Source organism: Cynocephalus volans, chromosome 16 (assembly GCF_027409185.1).
Source record: "Cynocephalus volans isolate mCynVol1 chromosome 16, mCynVol1.pri, whole genome shotgun sequence".
Classification (NCBI taxonomy): domain Eukaryota; kingdom Metazoa; phylum Chordata; class Mammalia; order Dermoptera; family Cynocephalidae; genus Cynocephalus; species Cynocephalus volans.
In genome coordinates this window covers 22,152,717-22,170,749 of record NC_084475.1, presented here as the reverse complement: position 1 = coordinate 22,170,749, position 18,033 = coordinate 22,152,717, and the positions used below count along the sequence as shown (strand labels likewise).

Here is an 18,033-nt window from a genome sequence, read left to right as displayed (position 1 = left end):
TGTTGCTTTTCCCCCCACAGATTTGTCACCCCTCTTCCCCTGGGTGACAGAGCTGCAAAGGATTACTGAAAGCCCATCTCTCCTGAGCAGTGAGAAGCCCCAAAGTGGTTAATCTCCCCCAGAACCCTCAAGCAAGAGGCATTCCTTCCATTTGGGAAATTAACCACGAATTGGGGTTCTCTTCCTGCATTTATTCTCCAGACCAAGAATTTACAGGAAGAGACATAGGTGGAGATTTGCTAAGTAGAATTTAACAAGTTTAACAATAGAAGCTGGTAACATGCAGTAAAAACAAGTCAGATGACACTCCCTTATACAATTAAGTGATCCACCAACAAAAGCTTGATCTAGGAAACATTTCTTCTCCCTCCAGCAGCTTCCTGGTAACTTTACATATCAATCACTAACTAGTCTGTCTTTGAACCAGCAACCTTGCTGTGTTACAAATCTTTATCTTACACCAGAGACTTTATAGCCTGAGGAAAATTTCTTGTCCTTTGCAAGGGCAATATTTGAAACTGCAAGGCTTTGTAAAACCAGGCCCAGTGAAGTACATTTGCTTTACGAATCCTCTACAGCCCTGCTAGAATTAACAAGGGAATTTAGCAATGTCACAGGATGCAGGCAACATGCAGACATTGTCTGCCTTTCTTTATACTACCAATAAACTATTGGAAGTGAAACTTAACAAATGATACCATTTACAAGGGTATCAAAAAACAAAGCAGAGATACTTGGAAATGAAGTGTAAGATTTCCAGGCTGAAAGCTAGAAAACACTTTTGAGAGAAATTAAAGAAAATCTAATAAATTGTACAATGTACCATATTCATAAATTTAAAGACTCAACACTGTTAATATTTTTGTTCTCCCCAAATTGATGTAGAAATTCAATGTAATCTGGATCAAAGTCCCAACAGGTTTCATTAAATGTTAAAAATGACAAGATGATACTAAAATATAAATGAAAAATGCAAAGAACCTAAAATGGATGAAAGATATTTGAAAAACAAAGTTGGAGAAATAACACCCCTGATTTCAAGACATTATAAAGTGATATTAATTAAGATGGTATGGTACTGGTGTAAAGACAGACATATAGATTAATGAAAGTGACTACAGAATCCAGAAATAAGCCCACACACAATGTGGTTGCTTTATAAAAAGGTACTCGAGATACTTCACTGGGGGAAAAGAGCCTTTAAACAGATAGTACAGCCCATCTCACATCACATAAAAAAAGGAATGAGGTGGGTGGTAGACCTAGATGCGAAATCTAAAACTATAAAACTTTTTTGAACAAATATGAAAGGAAATCTTCATGATCTTGAGGAAGCAAAGATTTCTTAGGACACAAAAAGATTTCTTAGGATAAAAAAAAAGAGGCAAGAAAAAAATGTTTAACTGGCTGCCCTCAAAATCAAAAGATACTGTTAATCTGCCTTCAAAAGATACTGCTAGTAAAAACAAGAAAAAAAAGAAGATACTGCTAAAAAAAAATGTAAATAGGGCTTGCCGGTTAGCTTAGCTGGTTGGAAGATGGTGCTAACACCAAGGTCCAGGGGTCATCCCTGTATACCAGTCAGCCATCAAAAACAAAAATAAAGGGCCGGCCCCATGGCGCACTCATGAGAGTGTGGTGCTGATAGCGCCGAGGCCACGGGTTCAGATCCTATATAGGGATGGCCGGTGCTCTCACTGGCTGAGCGTGGTGCAGACAGCACTGAGCTAGGGGTTATGATCCCCTTACCGGTCAAAAAATAAAAATAAAATGAAAATACAAGCCACAGACTGGGAAGAATTATTTACAATTCCTATATCTGACAAAGGATTTGTATACAAAATTATACGAAGAACATTTAGGATGCAATGGTAGGACAACTCAATTTTTTAAAAATTTTATTTATTTTATTTTTTTAAAGATGACCGGTAAGGGAATCTTAACCCTTGACTTGGTGTTGTCAGCACCACGCTCTCCCAAGTGAGCTAACCGGCCATCCCTATATAGGGATCCGAACCTGTGGCCTTGGTGTTATTGGCTCCACACTCTCAGCACGGCTGGCCCTACACACCTCAATTTCTTAAAAAGGCAAAATAATTGAATTGATACTTCAGAAAACAAGATCAATGAATGGCCCAATAAACACATGAAAATAGGTCAACATCATTAGTCATTAGGGAAATGCAAATTAAAACCACAGTGAGATTCCACCCACACTAGAATGGCTGAGATGCCATTACCAAGTGTTGGTGAGGACATGGAACAACTGAAGTTCTCATACAGTGTTGGTAAAATTGTAAAGCAGTGCTACCATTTTGGAAAATAGTTTAGCAGTTCCTTTTTCTTTTTCATAATCAGTTATGTTTCCTTTTCATAATCAGTTATGAAAAGAAAGAAGAAATGTGCATTTATAATATATTTTATAAATATGTGATTCCCTTTACTGGTGCTCTTTGAATTCCTCATGGGGTCACTTATTTTGTTGAGTTGTGACAATTCTTTACATTTTCTAGATACAAGGCCTTTGTTGGTATATGGTTTGCAAACATTTTCTTCCAGTCTGGAGCTTGTCCTTTCATCCTCTTCACAGAGTCTTCCATATAACAAAAGTTTTTCATTTTGATAAGGTCTTATTTGTCAATTTGCCCTTTTATATATCATGCTTTGGTGTCACATTTAAAAATTCTTCACCCAGTTGGAGGTCAAGGCAGGAGCCGTGGGCAGTCTTCACTGCCTGGCAGGAGGCAAGAACATGCCTGGGGTCCTAGACAGCAGCCACCGGCAGCCCCCGCCACCTAATAGAAGGCAGGAGCATGCTGAAAACACCACTTCTGCATGGGTGGTCCACTACAGCCACTGCTGCCACAAGGGTGGCCACTGCCACAGTAGCAACCACAGCCACTGTGCAGACAGCCCACAACTCACTCAACTGCATTGACACGTGGAGTATCACCAGTGGTGACCAGAAAACGTGGAGGAAGACTCTCTCCTCAGAGCCCACTGCTCCAGAGTGACAGAAGAAGCAACTGCGCTACCAGATGCCCAGACATCAGTGTAGAGATACTAGAAATATGAAAAACCAAGAAAATAGGACACCTCCAAAAGAATACAGTAATTCTCAAGTGCCAGGCCCCATAGAGCAGGAAACCCTTGAATGGCTGAAAGGAATCCTGAGTAACAATCTTAAGGAAATTCAATAAGCTATGAGAAGACTCAGTTAGACAACATAAAGAAATGAGATAAAATATCCAGGACATGAGGGAGAAAATTTACAAAGAGATTAATACTTTAAAAGATAATGTAGCAGAACTCCTGAAACCAAAGGATTCATGCAATTAAGTAAAAAACACAACAGAGAGCACAAGCAGCAGGAGAATTTCTGGTCTAAAAGGTAGTCTTTTCAAAATAAACCAGGCAGAAAAAAAAAGAAAGGAAAAAAAGAATTTTTAGAAATGAAGAAAATCTAAGAGAGCTAGCAGACAACCTTAAGAGCACCAACATTAAGTCATGGGTGTTCCAGAAGGGGAGGAGAAAGGAAAAGGCATGGAAGACTTCTTCAACAAAATAAAAATGGAAAACTTCCCAGGTATAGGGAGAGATAGACCTTCAGATCCAAGAGGCTCAAAGATCCCCAAACAGATTCAACCCAAAAATATCCTCTCTGAGACACATTATAGTCAAACTGGCAAAGCTCAAAGACAGAGAGGATCCTAAAAGCAGCAAGAGAAAACTGTCATGTCACTTATAACGGAGTCTTTATCAGACTAACAGCAGACTTCTCAACAGAAACTCTACATGCCAGAAAAAAATGGGATGATATATTTAAAATACTAAAAGAAAAAAATCTGCTAGCCAAGAATACTATACCCAGCAAGGCTGCCTTTCAGAAGTGAGGGAGACATAGTGTATTTTCCAGAGGAAAAAAACTGCAGGAGTTCACCACCACACAACCAGCCTTACGAGAAATCCTCAAGGGAGTCCTGCATCTGGAATCTGGAAAACGATAATCACTATACCACAAATACACAAGAAAGAACAAAAGGCATTGGTAGAATAAAAATGCAAACCAGAAAAAGAAAGAAACGAAATCTTACTACCTCAAAAAACCACCAAACATGAAAGACAATAAAAGGAGAAGAAAGGAGCAAAAGATACTTAAAACATCCAAATAAACATCATGCTAGGAGTGAGACAACACCTTTCAATAACAACCCTAAATGTGAATGGATGAAACTCCCACTCAGAAGACACTGACTGACTGACTGGATTAAAAAGCTAAACTTGAAGAGACTCATCTCACCTGTAAAAACACAGAGACTAGTAGGGAAGGGGTGTAAAAATACACACCACACAAATGGGAACCAAGGACAAGCAGAAGTAGCTATTCTCGTACCAGATAAAGTAGACTTTAAAATTTCTTCACCCAGCCCTAGGTACCAAAGATATTCTCCTACGTTTTTTCTAAAATTAAATTTACATTTAAGTTTGTGATCCATTTTGAGTACATTTTTGTATGAGGTTGAGGTTTGTTTACTTTTGCATGTAGATGTTCAATAGCTCCAATATTTTATTAATTTTGTGTGTGTGTGATAAAAAAATACATGACATTAAGTTTACCATCTTAACTGGTTTTTTTGTTTTCTTTTTTTTTAAAGATGACCGGAAAGGTGATCTTAACCCTTGACTTGGTGGTGTCAGCACCACGCTCCCCCAAGTGAGCCACGGGCTGGTCCTTAACTGTTTTCAAGTGTACATTTCAATAGCATCAAGTAGATTCACATTATTGTGCAACAGATCTCTAGAACTTTTTCACCTTGCAACACTGTAATTCTATATCTGTATCACTAAACACTAGCTCCTTCTCTCCGCTTGCTCCAGCTTTTGAAAAAGCTATTATTTCTCCACTGAATAGCCTTTGCATCTTTTGCAAAGTTTATTTGTATGGGTCTGTTTCTGGGTTCTGTTCTCCGTGTCAGTGTGTGAATCAGCACCACACAGTCTTCATTTCAGTAGATCTATAGTAAGTTTAAACATCAGGTAGAGTTATTCCTGCCACGTTATTCTTCATTTTCATAATTCAAGGTCCTTTGTTTTTCCATATGAATTTTAGAATAAGCTTGTTTATGTCTGCTAAAAGCCTTGCTGGACTTTCGATAGACTTGCACTAAATCTTGGAGAGTATTGATTTCTTTTCAGTGTCGAGTCTTCCTATCCATGATGACAGTATGCCTCTCTATACCATGAAAGAAAGTCTTCTTTGACTTCTTTTGTCAGATTTGTATAATTTTCAGCATACAGATTGCCCTGGATTGAGTGTCCCCCCCCAAAACTTGGCCCCCATTGTGACAATGTTAAAAGGGTGGGAAATCCTATTATGGTAATTGAAAGGTAGAGACATGAAGAGGTGATTAGATTGTGGGACCGTGCCGTGGTGAATGGATTAAAAATGGTGGTCAGGGGCGTGGTTTGGAGGGCTTTAGGAGAAGAGAGAAGAGAGTCTGTCTCTCTGTCTCTCTCTCTGCTCCACCATTTTTGCAATGTGATACTCTGCTGTCACTGTCACCACCACCAAGGCTCTTCCCTGGACTTTGGGCTTCCCACCCTCAGAAATCATAAGCAATAAATTTTGTTTCCTTTATAAATTACCCAGTTCTGTGTATTTTGTTACAAACAACAGAAATGAACTAATACGCAGATCCTGCACATATTGTGTTAGATATACAACTAAGTATTTAATTTTCTTTGGAGCAATGGTTAATGGCATTGTAGTTACAATTTTGTTTCTCACGTTTCTTGCTAAGTATGTGAAATGTGATTGATTGTTGTGCACTGACCTTGCTAACTCATTTATTAGTTGTAGTTATGGGGGATTTCCTTGGTAATTTCTTTTTTTTTTTCCTTTGGTGGCTGGCAAGTACTGGGATCTGAATGAACCCTTGACACTTGGTGTTATACCACACTCTAACCAACTGAGCTAACTGGCTAGCCCCTTTCTTGGGAATTTCTACATAAACAACCACGTCATGTGCAAATAGGGACATTTCTGCCTTTTTTTCTTTTCTTGCCTTACTGTGCTGGCTACAACTTCCAGTGTCTTTTGAATAAGTGTGATGAGAGGAGATATTCTTGCCTTGTTCCTAATCTTAGGAAAAAGTCATTGAGACTTTCACCATTAAGTATGATGTTAGCTGCAGGGTTTTTTTTGTTTTGCTTTGTTTTTTATAGATGCTCTTTGTCAAGTTGAGGAAGTTCCCCTCTATTCCCAGTTTACTGAGTTTTGTTTTTAACCATAAATAGATGTTGGATTTTGTTAAATGCTTTCTTTGCATCTATTGGGATGATCATATAGACTTTGTACTTTATTCTATTAATATAGCATATTACATTAATTGATTTTTAGATAATAAATCATCCTTGCATTCCTGGGATAAATCCTGCTTTGTCATAGTATAGAATTCTTTTTATATTTTGCTGAATTAAGTTTGCCAATATTTTGTTGAGGATTTTTGCAACTACGCTTGTGAAGACTATTAGTCCATAGTTTTCTCTCTCTGGTTTTGGTGTTAGGAAAATACTGGCCTCATTGAATAAAGCCATCTGAGCTTGGATGTTATTTTTTGGAAAGATTTTTTAATCACCAAATCAAATGATTTGAGATTTTTCGTCTTTTCTAATGTAGGTGTTTATAGTTAAATTTTTCTATCTAAAAATTGGTTTAGCTGCACTCCATACATTTTGATGTTTTATTTTCATTCATTTCAATTTTTCTTTTCTTTTTTTGGTGGCTGGCTAGAACCATTTCAAAATATTTTTAAGTTTACCTTTGGGTTTCTTCATTGGTTACTTAGTAGTGAGTTGTTAGTTTTCAAATATTTGTGCATTTCCCAAATTTCTGTTTTTATTCATATCTAATTTAATTCTGCTGTGGTTAGAGGACATATTTTCTATTATTTAAATCCTTTTAATTTTATTGAGACTTGTTTTATAGCCTAGTACATGGTATAGTCATATGGGTGGAGTTTTCTCATGTCAGTCAATTCAGGTTGGTTGATAGTGTTTTTCAAATCTTCTACATCCTTGTCAATTTTTTATCTAGTTGTTTTATCCATTAAGAGTAAATTATTGAAATCTTTAACTATTATTGTTACGTTGTTTCTTTCTCCCTTCATTTCTGTCACTTTTTCTTCATGAATTTTGGAGCTCTATTGTTTGGTGCATGTTGTTTGTTTTGGTGGCTGACCAGTAAGGGGAGTTGGATGTGTGTTTATAATTATTGCATCCTACTGATGAATGGACACTTTTATCATTATAAAATGCTCGTATTTGTCTCTAGTGATGTATTTTATCTTTAAGTCTATCTTGTCTAATATTGTATACCCATTCTAGCTTTCTTCTGAGTACTGTTTTCATGGTATACCTTTTCTCACATTTCACTTTCAGCCTATTTGTGTATTTGAAAAGTGTATAGATTATACAGAGAATAGTTAGGTTTTTTTTTTTTTTTTTTTTTTAAAGGATGACCGGTAAGGGGATCTCAACCCTTGGCTTGGTGTTGTCAGCACCACGCTCAGCCAGTGAGCAAACCGGCCATCCCTATATAGGATCCGAACCCGCGGCCTTGGTGTTATCAGCACCGCACTCTACCAAGTGAGCCACGGGCCGGCCCAGATCTTGTTTGTTTTTTAATCCACTCTGGAAACCTTTGCTGTTTGCTTCGAGTGTTTAATCCATTATCATTTAATGTTATTATTGATATAGTTGGATTTACATATGTGTTTTACAATTTGTTGTCTTATTTTTCATGCCTTTTTAATTCCATTGTTCCTCCTTCGCCTTCTTTGTGTTAATAGATATTTTCTACTGTACCATTTTAATTCCTTTTATATATATGTAAAAATAGTGATTATTCTGGGGATTACAATATGCATCTTAATTTATCACAATCTTCAGATTAATACTAACTTAATTCCAGTGAAATATAGTAACTTTGCTCCAATATGGTTTTATTTCGTCTTCCCTCCTTTGTGCTATATTGTCACACATACTATGTCTTTATATGTTATAACATCTTTATGTTAGAAGTTATACAAGATATACATTTGTTATATGTTGCAACATGATTTTATAATTATTGTTTTATGCAACTGTTTTGTAAATCAGTTAAGAAAGTAAATTAGAAAAAATGTTTATACTGTTTTTTATATTTACTCATGTAATTACATTTACTGGTGTTCCTTATATCTTTATATTTATTCTCATCACCATCTGTCACTTCCTTTATCACGAAAGACTTCCTTTAGCATTTCTTGTGAGGGAGATCTGCTAGCAATACATTCCATCTTTGTTTATCTGGAAATGTCTTTATCTCATCTTAATTTTTGAAGGATAGTTTTGCTAGACATAGAATTATTGGGGAGGTTTTTTCTTTTAGAATTTTAAATATCCCTTTGTTCTTTGGTCTCTATTGTTTCTGATGAGAAGCCATCTGTTAATCGTACTGTAGTTTCCTTGTGTCTGATGAGTCACTTTGCTCTCTCATGATTTTGTCTTCATCTTTCAGTAGTTTGACTAGGAAGTATCTACGTGCAGATCTCTTTGTGTTTATCTCAACAGTTCATTTATCTTCTTGGATACGTAAGTTAATGTTTTTCATCAAGTTTGGCACCATTATTCCTACAAAAATTTTTTTCTGCTTTTTTTCTCTTTCCTTGAGATATGTGTATGGGGTTATGTGTATGTTCATATGCTTAATGGTATTCTATGGGTCTCTGAGGCTCTGTTCATTTTTCTTTGTTTTTTTCCTTATGTTTTTTAGATTGGAGAGTCTTCATTGATCTATCTTCAAGTTCACTGCTTATTCCTTTTGCTAGTTCATATCTGCTGTTGAGCCCCTCTAGCGAATTTTTCATTTCAGTTATTGTGTTTTCCAACTCTAGAATTTCCACTTGGCTCCTTTTAATCATTTCTTTTTACTAATAATTTCTATTTGATGAGTCACTGTCATCATACTTAAAAAAAAAATCTTTGAACATGGTTTATTTTACTTCTTTGAGCATATTTATAATAGAAGCTTTGAAGTCTTTGTCTTCTAAATCCAACCTCTAGGTCCCCTCAGGGACAGTTTGTATGAACCTTTGTTTGTTTTCCTGTGCATGGCCTACATTTTCTTCGCATGTCTCAATTTTGTTTTTTTTAAATGGAATCTTGGGCATTTTTTCACTTGGTGCTGGTAACATTAAGGTCAAGGGTTCAGATCCTGGGATCCCCTTACCCACCAGCCACCAAAAAAAAAAAAAAAAACTAAATAATAATAAAAAAATAATAATACATTTTAGACAATATATTGTAGAAACTCTGGATTCCACTGGGTGGTGGTGTTGCTGGGTTTTGTGGCCTGCTCAGTGACTTGCTGTCGTCTGTCTCCTGGGCAGTGTGTGGCCCCTGATGTCTACACTGTATGTGTGTGTACACGCACACACATATATATACATCTTTAATCCTTTTCTCATGCACTCTTCTAGCCCGACTCCCTCAGGCTTGCCCGGGGTCAGCAGGGTAGCTCCGGTCAGCTGTCGTAGTCACGTTCCAGCACTCCGAGCCCGGGCAGCCCACCGCGCGGCCCGGACTCCCCTCCGCGGGCGCCCCGCCGGCCCCGGCGACTCTCGTCGTCGAACTTCCGGCCTCGCTCCCGGGAGCGCCCGCCCTTGGTCGGACGCGGGAAGCCCTGAGGAGGCTCCTCCGCCCCGCTGATCTCGGGTGTCTTCTGGTCAAAGCCGCCTCTGTCAGCTCCGCCGAGCGGTCCCCGGTGCGAAGTAACCAGAGCGCCACGCGGGCGGGGCCGCTCTAGAGAAGGGGGTGAACCCTCCGACCTCCGACCCCGCGGCGCCGCCCCTCCGCCGCGGGCCCCTTGGCGCCGGGCGCGGTTTCCGGGGGACGCATTGCCCGCCGCACCGCGGACTGCCCGGACCGCACTGCCAGCGCACCTTCCGGCGGCGGCGCGGAGCCCGGCCGGCTGCGGTCGGACGGTGGGAGGCGGCCCCGGAGCGGGCGGGACCGGGAGCGCGGCGGCTGCGGCCGAGGTCTGGGCACCCGGGCCTGGCCGCGTCCCGGGGACTGCGCGGACGCGGGCGAGGGCGCAGCCGGGCGCGGGGGTCTGCCCGGTACCGGGGGACCCAGCAAAGACTTCCCAGAACCGGGGGACCCAGCACCAGGGGACCTGGCACCAGGACCTAGCTCCAGAGGACCCAGCACTGGGGACCCACACCGGGCTGTCCAGCATCGGGGGACCCAGCACCAGGAGCCCAGCACCGCTACCCAGCACCACCGAGCTTCCCAGCACCTGGGGACGCAGCACCACTAGGCTTCCCAGCACCAGGGACCCAGCACCACCAGGCTGCCTAGCACAGGGGACCCAGCACGAGGGGACCCAGCACGAGGGGACCCAGTACCGGGAGACCCAGCACCAGGACCTAGCTCCAGGGGGCCCAGCACTGGGGGGACCCAGCCAGTGCTGTGGCTTCGGAGGACACAGGCAGGAACACTCACAGGTAAGGATGCCAGTGACCTGGATGATTTTTACGTGTAATTTCACAATCACTGAAAATTCCAAGTTAAGGGTGGGCACTTAGTCAATCATTAAACTGACGCACCTGCTTAGTAATGTTAAAAGTTGGTGCGTGAAGTAGATGTTCCTCCCAGGCTGTCCCCAAGCTGTGTCATGCCTAACCGTATCTTGGCCACTGCACGTTAAGTCACTGGTGGAAGGATGGTTCCGACCAGGTTAACCAGCCCAGCATGAAAAGACAAAAGCCACAGCAAAGAGTCCCTGTTCTTTCTCACCCTTGCTGGAGGGGCTGAGAATCATTTTTATAAGAGGGGCACGGGCTCATCCTCACAGTGTTCATCACTGACCGCGGCACCCCAGAAGAGGGGCCACAGGGGGCGGGGAGGCTGCAGGGTGGTCCTGCCTTGGTGGAGGCCCTGGGCCTGGTTACAACTTCATTTTATGGTGGTCAGCTCAGGGCCAGGCTCCGGCTAGGACACTGTCTTTACCATTTCGTGTTCTCTTCACCCCAGGCCTAACAAGCAAACACTTGATCCCACTAACAAATGAGGGGTTAGGGCCCAAGGGTCCAGGGACTTGCCCAAGGTCTCTGCTAGAAGGTCTTGAGCCTCCTCCGACACCTTTAGTGCCTGTGTGTGACCCAACAGTAAATCCACCAGGTGGCACTGGAGTGTCTGTTCTTGAGAAGAGTGACCAGCTCCTCTGAGTTTCATCTTGTGGCCCTCACTGGGCTCGGCTCTGCACGCTGGGCTGACCATGGCCATGGCTGAGCCCCTGATCTTCTCCCTCCTTCAGTGTGGAGACAATGCCAAAGCTGCACGGCTTTGAGTTCTGGAGCTGTACCCTGCAACGGGCCCGCCACGTGGTGGCCCCCATGGTGGACCAGAGTGAGCTGGCCTGGAGGCTGCTGAGCCGCCGCCATGGGGCCCACCTCTGCTACACGCCCATGCTGCACGCCCAGGTCTTTGTGCGGGATGCCAACTACCGGAAGGAGAATCTGTACTGTGAAGCGTGCCCTGAGGACCGGCCCCTCATCGTGCAGGTGGGCAGGAGACTGTGGCTGCCAGTGCCATTGCCCTGGAACACCTGGTGAAGCATCCTTCCCTCTGCATGGGGACATCACCTTCAGCCATGGGAAGAAACAGCTTCCCCATTCTGGGGGGAGGGGGATGGGCATGTGGCACCAACACAGCTGCAGCAGTGATTCCATGGAGCTGCTGGGTGCACCCCAGAGCCGACCCCCTTCCTGGGTGATGGGAGAGATTCACAGCCCCCCACTCAAAGTGATGAGAAAGGCGGCTCTGCTCATGGGAGGTGACAGCAGCAGCAGCTTCTGTTACACAGCAGAAGTCCTGTCAGCCTGCAACTCTCACCTGGCAGTCCCAGCTCTGTCTTGTTGTCAACATTGGCAGGACCAGATGCTTTCCTACAGTGAACCTGGGGCCACACCCCCATCAAGTCACCCTGGAACCCCTCGTAGGGCTGGGCAGCCAGGGACCAGAGCCTGGCCCAGCTTGTGGGTGACTTGTGTCCTCTCCAGTTCTGTGCCAACGATCCAGAGGTGTTTGTCCAGGCGGCTCTCCTGGCCCAGGACTACTGTGATGCTGTCGACCTGAACTTGGGCTGCCCACAGATGATAGCCAAGAGAGGTGAGCTCAGGCCCAGGGTTTTGTGGTACATGCCTGCCGAGGCCCAGTGTGCTGGGCCTGTGGGTGCTGGGTGGGGAGTCCAGGGCCGGCTCCCTTGTGGCTGGGGTGGGTGAGCTTGGGGGAAGGCTCTGATCCCAGTGGCAACTCAGGCCAGAAAGCTGGCCCTTTCTCTCCTCCTTCTCGAGGTTGCTGTTCTCAGGCACCGGGGCTGGGGCTGGGGCCAAGCTCTGCTGGTGCAGGCAGGGGGCCAATCATGCCCCCTCTGGGCCCATGTGGTTTGCTGACAGGAAGCTGCTGTCAGCCCCTTATGCTGCCGTGTGCATGCATGTGGGGCTCAGCTTTTCTCCTCTCTGGGCCCTTGAGGTGCTGGGTGGTCCGCTCAGCGCCTTTTGAGGTTGGCAAACAGGCCCCATAGTTGGCACTGACCAACTGCTTGACTCCGTGATTATGCCCTGCCCCAACCAGAGACACTGCTGCTTCTGGGGACCCTGTAGTGCCGGCTGCAGGGAGCTTTGGCATTTGTATGGATGCAGGAGGAAAGGTGGGCCACATGAGGGGCAGAGGCAGCCTTGGTCCTTCCTGGCCTTGCCAGGGGTGCCAGAGGGGCCATGCTTGTCCTTTGCAGGTCACTATGGTGCCTTCCTGCAGGAGGAATGGGACTTACTCCAAAGAATGAGTGAGTTGTCCACGAGCCACTGTGTGGCCAGCGAAGGGGCCCCAGAGAGGCATGGCAGGAGCTTAGTGCTGGCCACTTGGCTAGGACCCAGGAAGGACTGTGGCCAGCAGAGCATCCCGAGGTCACTCAGGAGACTCCTGGCCACAGCACTCTCCCTGCTGGAAGAAGGTGGCTATGAAGAGTTGCTGTCCTGGGCCAGCTGCCCCCTTAGAGCCAGACAGTGCTGGAGCAGCATCTAAGCTTAGTGCCAGCCCTGATGCCCAGGAGATGGAGCCTCAGTTGCCATTGTGTGGGAGCTGGTGTCTGTCGCTTGTTGCATGAATGTGCGAGGACAAAGGAAAAGGCCAAGGGGACCTGCCCAGCAGTCTGAGCATGACCACCCGGGTGATAGCTAGAGTGCCCCTGGCAAAGCTGATGCAGCTCGGCTGTCCACAAGGGGCCTGGACCTCAGGGGCTTTGCAGGCTGGAGTGGGAGCCCCCCGCTTCCCTCAGGAGCCATCTCTCCTCCCCAGTTCTGCTGGCCCATGAGAAACTCTCTGTTCCCATCACGTGCAAAATCCGTGTCTTCCCGGAGATCGACAAGACCGTGAGGTACGCTCAGATGCTGGAGAAGGCCGGCTGCCAGGTGAGGGCCCAGGGCTTGAAGGCGGGTCAGGCAGAGCGGGGCTGGGCCACCAGCTGGGTGGGGCCAGAGCATCCGCTGGGCCCACGTGAGCCGGGCCCACATGAGCCAGGCCCACGACAGGCTTCCCTCTGCCTTGCATGGGGAGCTGAGAAACTGAGGGAGAGGGTCCCCCAGAGTTGGTCTGCGGGCTTCAGCCAGGAGCAGGGTAGAGGGTTGAGCCAGCACTGGTCTGTGCTAGTTGCTGACTGTGCATGGGCGCACCAAGGAGCAGAAGGGGACCCTGTCAGGTGCGGCATCCTGGGAGCACATCGAGGCTGTGCGGTGAGTGAACGCAGCCGCCAGTCCTTCAGGCTTCGTGGGATGGGGGTGGGGGGCAGATCCAGCTCCACACCTCAGGGTACTCAGCACACTTGGCCCCCTGCCAAGATAAGAGTTTTGGGGCTGGTCCCAGTCTCCTGGGCCTGGGCCCTGTTGTGGGTCGCGTGCAGGGACAGGCGCTTCTCTCCTGGCAGGAAGGCTGTGGCCATCCCTGTGTTTGCCAACGGGAACATCCAGTGCCTGCAGGACGTGGAGCGTTGCATCCAGGCCACGGGCGTGCAGGGGGTCATGAGTGCAGGTGAGCTGGGGCTGTCCACGTGCCCATGCCCCCAGCCAGGTGGCCAGCCAGTCCTCTCACGGTCTTCCCTGCAGTGCTGTCCCACCTGCTGTGCTGGGCTTGAGCGCTCAGGCCAGGCCTACAGGCTGCCTTCCAGCAGCCAGCCCACGAGCGGGTAGCCACCTTGTCTTTGATGTGAGGTGGCACAGGAGGGTGTCCCAGTGCCCTAGGCTTTCCTCCGTCGTCCACTGGGCATTGGCCTCATGAGGCCTTCCTTTCCTTGTCTTCCCAGAGGGCATCCTGCACAACCCTGCCCTGTTTGAGGGCCGGAGCCCTGCCGTGTGGGAGCTGGCCGAGGAGTACCTAGACATCGTGCGCCAGCACCCCTGCCCGCTGTCCTGTGTCCGTGCCCATCTCTTCAAGCTGTGGCACCACACGTGAGTTGGCCCAAGGCAGTAGCTGTGTCGGGTAGGTGCCAGAGTCCTGCCTGTGACGTCTGGGGGTTTACCATAGCAACTTGCCACCAAGTCAAGTCCTGAGGGCTGGTGACTTGGAAGTGAAGTTGGGCAGGAGGCCCAGTGGGAAGAGACCCAGGCCCTTTGTGCCCAGTGCACACGATGGGGTGTCTGTCTTAGGCTGCAGGTGCATCAGCAGCTTCGAGAGGAACTCGCCAAAGCCAAGACCCTGGAGGGCATCGCTGCTGTGAGCCAGGAGCTGAAGCTGCGGTGCCAGGCAGGAACTGGGGCTGCGGGAGACCAACAGTGGTGGGGGCCAGGGGCCTGAGCTGTGAGCCATGAGCCGTGAGCCGTGAGCTGTGACCAGGGCCCTTGGGCTTTTGCAGGAGGAGATGGCCCAGCAGGAGGGAGAGAAGCCAGCTGGTGGCTTGCCGTTCTTCCACTGGATCTGCCAGCCCTATGTGCGGCCAGGGTGAGCTCCCCCACCAGTTTGCGGGCAGGGGTGCACATGACGGGGGGCCACCTGCCCTGTGCCTGCCTCCCCCAAACCCCGCCATGAGGTCAGTTGGTGTCTGCTCTTGAGAGACAGGAGAGGGTGAGGGAGCCCAGCCTGCTCTCTGTGTTCTGGTGGACGTGCTGGAGGTTTAGCTCTGTCCTTCCCTGTCACTGGACACTTAGATCTTAAGTCTTTACTCCCATAAGACACTTTTCCAAACTCTTCAGATCCTGAGTGGATTTGTCCCTGGGGTCAGGAAGTGAGGTGGAGCTGTCATCTCCGGCCACAACCTGTCCAGGGTTCAGTGGCTCAGATCCTGGGCCCCTGACATGCAGACACCGTCCCAGGGGGACCCAACCTATGCCAGCCACTCATTCCACTGTGCAGCCCTGTGTAGACCCAGCCCGTCTGGCCAGCCAGACAGCAGAGCTGCTTGGGGCATGGGGAGCTACACGCCACTGCACCAGCACCTGTCACTGCCCCTCCTGCCCGCTGTGGCTGTGCCTGGCATCCACCTCTCCCAGGTGTCCTTCAGTCCTGCCCGCTGCCCTCCCCCCAGGCCCAGGGAGGGGAGCAAGGAGAACGGCAGTGCCCGCAGCAAGCGGGCCCTAGAGGAGGAGGAGGGAGGCGCAGACGTCCTATCCAAGAACAAGCAGAAGAAGCAGCTGAGGAACCCCCACAAGACCTTCGACCCCTCTCTGAAACGTGAGTGCTGCTCCCACCACTGGGCCTGGGGGAGGCAGGCAAAGGCCAGCCTGGGTGGCTCTTCCTCACCCTCGTCTTCCACATGGCAGAAACCCGGGTCCAAAGCCAGAGACACACCGTGGAGGGCCTGCCTGGGGCACTTGGGGTATGGTTAGGCCAGACTTCAGTGTTGTGCGGTGAAACCCTGTGCAGGGGGACATCTACTTACAGCGAGTTAGGCGAGGCTGTGGGACAAGTTCTTCAGCCAGGTGCTTCCAGGGTTGCCACCAAGGGTGTTGTCTGCAGGGCCCCAGTCCACTGAGGCTGTCCTTGCCCAGCAGAGCCCTTGGCATGCCCTGGCCTCATGCAGACAGCCCAGCAGCCTCTGAGCGGGAGGCCGAGAGCCTGCAGAGAGGGCTGGGGCTGTGCTGCTGGGCTGGAAGCTGCATCTTTGGACAAGATTAGACGGGATGAGGCTGCGTGTTCCTCTCCACGAGTCCAGAAATGTGTTCACTCAGGACTTCTCAGACACAGCCCCGTGGTCGGGCTGCAATGTCTCAGCCCAGTGCCATCCCTGTGTTTGTCTCTCCTAAGACTGCTGGACCAGCCCACCTGGGCTCTCAGCCCTGACTGCCTCCCAGACCCCATCAGGTCTGCCAGATGCTCTGCAAATCAGAGCAGCAGGGAGAGCCCCGAAATCTTCCCACCCCCCAGGGGCTGGCAGGTCTGCAGTTGCTGGCTACCTCGCACCCTCAGCCACCTCCTTGAGGCAGCAGAGAGGCAGGAAAACAGGGCTTTGGGCCAAGTTGCTGATTTCAGCCTTCCCAGCCCTTTTGCTGTGGGAAACGGGCAGTGAAGGGTGTCAAATCTCCCCAGCCTGCCAGTGGGTGGAATGCCACTCCCTGTCTTCATCTGGGGGTGGGATGGGGCAGATCTTCCCGCCAGGGCTTCCTGCCCCTTGCTTTGTGTTTGTTTCTGCAGAACCTGTGCTCACTGTGTCCTGCTGCCCACTCCTTGTCCACAGGGAAAAGTGGACATGGCCAACCTTGTCCTCTGCCCCCTAGCCTGGCTGCCCATCGCCAGTAGGGACACCTGTTAGTGGGCTTCAAGAAGGCAGACAGGGTGGCCGGTGGCCATCCCAGCCCGCAGTGGGCTTCCCTCTTCAATCAGCATCTTTTTGTTTTTTTCCTAGCAAAATATGCAAAGTGTGACCAGTGTGGAAATCCAAAGGTGAGCCAGTTCGGTTGGCCACGTGCTGCCCAGACCTCAGCTCAAGTGGATGGGAGGGTGGTCCCCATTGACGCTGTCTCAGAGTGGTTCAAGGTGGGGTGGGTGCTCCTGTGAACAGCCCCCTTGCCTTCTGTCCAGTCCTCCTGGGGAAGAAATGGCTTTTGTCACCCCCTGCCAAGGCCTGGAGTGGGGATGACCATGAGTGGACGAGTGGCTTGGGGGCCGTGCTCTCCCTGTGCTATGATCCCTGGGCTGTGTCCAGGCCATGGGGTACCCAGCAGGGACTTGCAGATGGCCAGGGCTATTCCCGCCTGGCCCCGGGGAAGGGGTAAAAGCTCACTGGCTTTCCTGTGCCCAGGGCAACAGGTGTGTGTTCAACCTGTGCCGTGGCTGCTGCAAGAAGCGAGCCTTCAGAGAGACCGCGGACTGCCCAGGTGAGGGCACCTGCCGCCAGCAGCCATCTGCCCAGTAAGTAGTGGGCCCTTGGCTCCCTGATCCCATTTTATTTTCCCTCTCACCCCCCCTCTGTCAGGTCACGGATTGCTTTTTAAAACCAAATTGGAGAAGTCTCTGGCCTGGAAAGGGGCCCAGCCCGAGCTGCAGGAGTCTCAGCACACAAGGCCTGGGGCACCAGGTGGCATCTCTGAAGTTGTGGGCAGTGCTCTGGCCTAAAGGGCTGGCAGCACTCCTGCCCAGGACTGCTGCTGAAGCCTGGACCCGTCTTTCTTACTTAAGGAAATGCCTTTTACTCAGGGAATCTCCTGCTATTTACCAGGGAAGGACATGCCAGTGTCCTCCTGCTGACCCACACTGGGGGCCTGGAAATGCTGCACCGGGGAGCAGGCCCCAGGCTGGACCTGCCCTGTTCTCACAACTCATGTTTTCAAAAGTGAACAATAAATCATTTCGAAGATGCAGTGCAGAGAGCTGGCAGTTTGTGGCACCCCCAGGGCCAAGGAAGCCCCTGAGCTGGGAGGGCACAGTTAAGGCCAGGGAAGACTTCGGACGAAGGGGAGATGTCTCTGCATGAAGGCAGCTGAGGTGTCTACAAAGGGAAGC

The 18,033-nt window shown here is 48.6% G+C and overlaps 1 protein-coding gene across 2 annotated transcripts; it reads left to right on the top strand.

Annotated features, from left to right (window-relative positions):
- Positions 1-10,026: 10,026 nt before the first annotated feature.
- DUS1L (dihydrouridine synthase 1 like) lies at positions 10,027-17,896 on the top strand. Of its 2 annotated transcripts, XM_063081345.1 has the most exons (14): positions 10,027-10,547; positions 11,360-11,606; positions 12,105-12,213; positions 12,839-12,889; positions 13,402-13,514; positions 13,753-13,835; positions 14,027-14,130; positions 14,402-14,546; positions 14,745-14,841; positions 14,951-15,036; positions 15,620-15,765; positions 16,937-16,974; positions 17,333-17,408; positions 17,507-17,896. In XM_063081345.1, exons 2-14 carry the CDS (start codon positions 11,370-11,372, stop codon positions 17,644-17,646), a joined length of 1,425 nt encoding a protein of 474 aa, XP_062937415.1. In that variant the 5' UTR covers positions 10,027-10,547; positions 11,360-11,369; the 3' UTR covers positions 17,647-17,896. The 2 variants fall into 2 exon arrangements, with proteins under 2 accessions (XP_062937415.1, XP_062937416.1); XM_063081346.1 differs by lacking the exon at positions 13,753-13,835 and having other exon boundaries at positions 13,402-13,480.
- The last annotated feature ends 137 nt before the right edge of the window (positions 17,897-18,033 follow it).

Excerpts from the sequence above, each read along its gene's own strand:
- DUS1L (XM_063081345.1), top strand. The coding sequence starts at position 11,370 with ATGCCAAAGCTGCACGGCTTTGAGTTCTGGAGCTGTACCCTGCAACGG. Across the intron at positions 12,890-13,401 it reads GGACTTACTCCAAAGAATGA|TTCTGCTGGCCCATGAGAAA; the intron begins GTGAGTTGTCCA and ends TCTCCTCCCCAG. Across the intron at positions 14,131-14,401 it reads GCAGGGGGTCATGAGTGCAG|AGGGCATCCTGCACAACCCT; the intron begins GTGAGCTGGGGC and ends TTGTCTTCCCAG.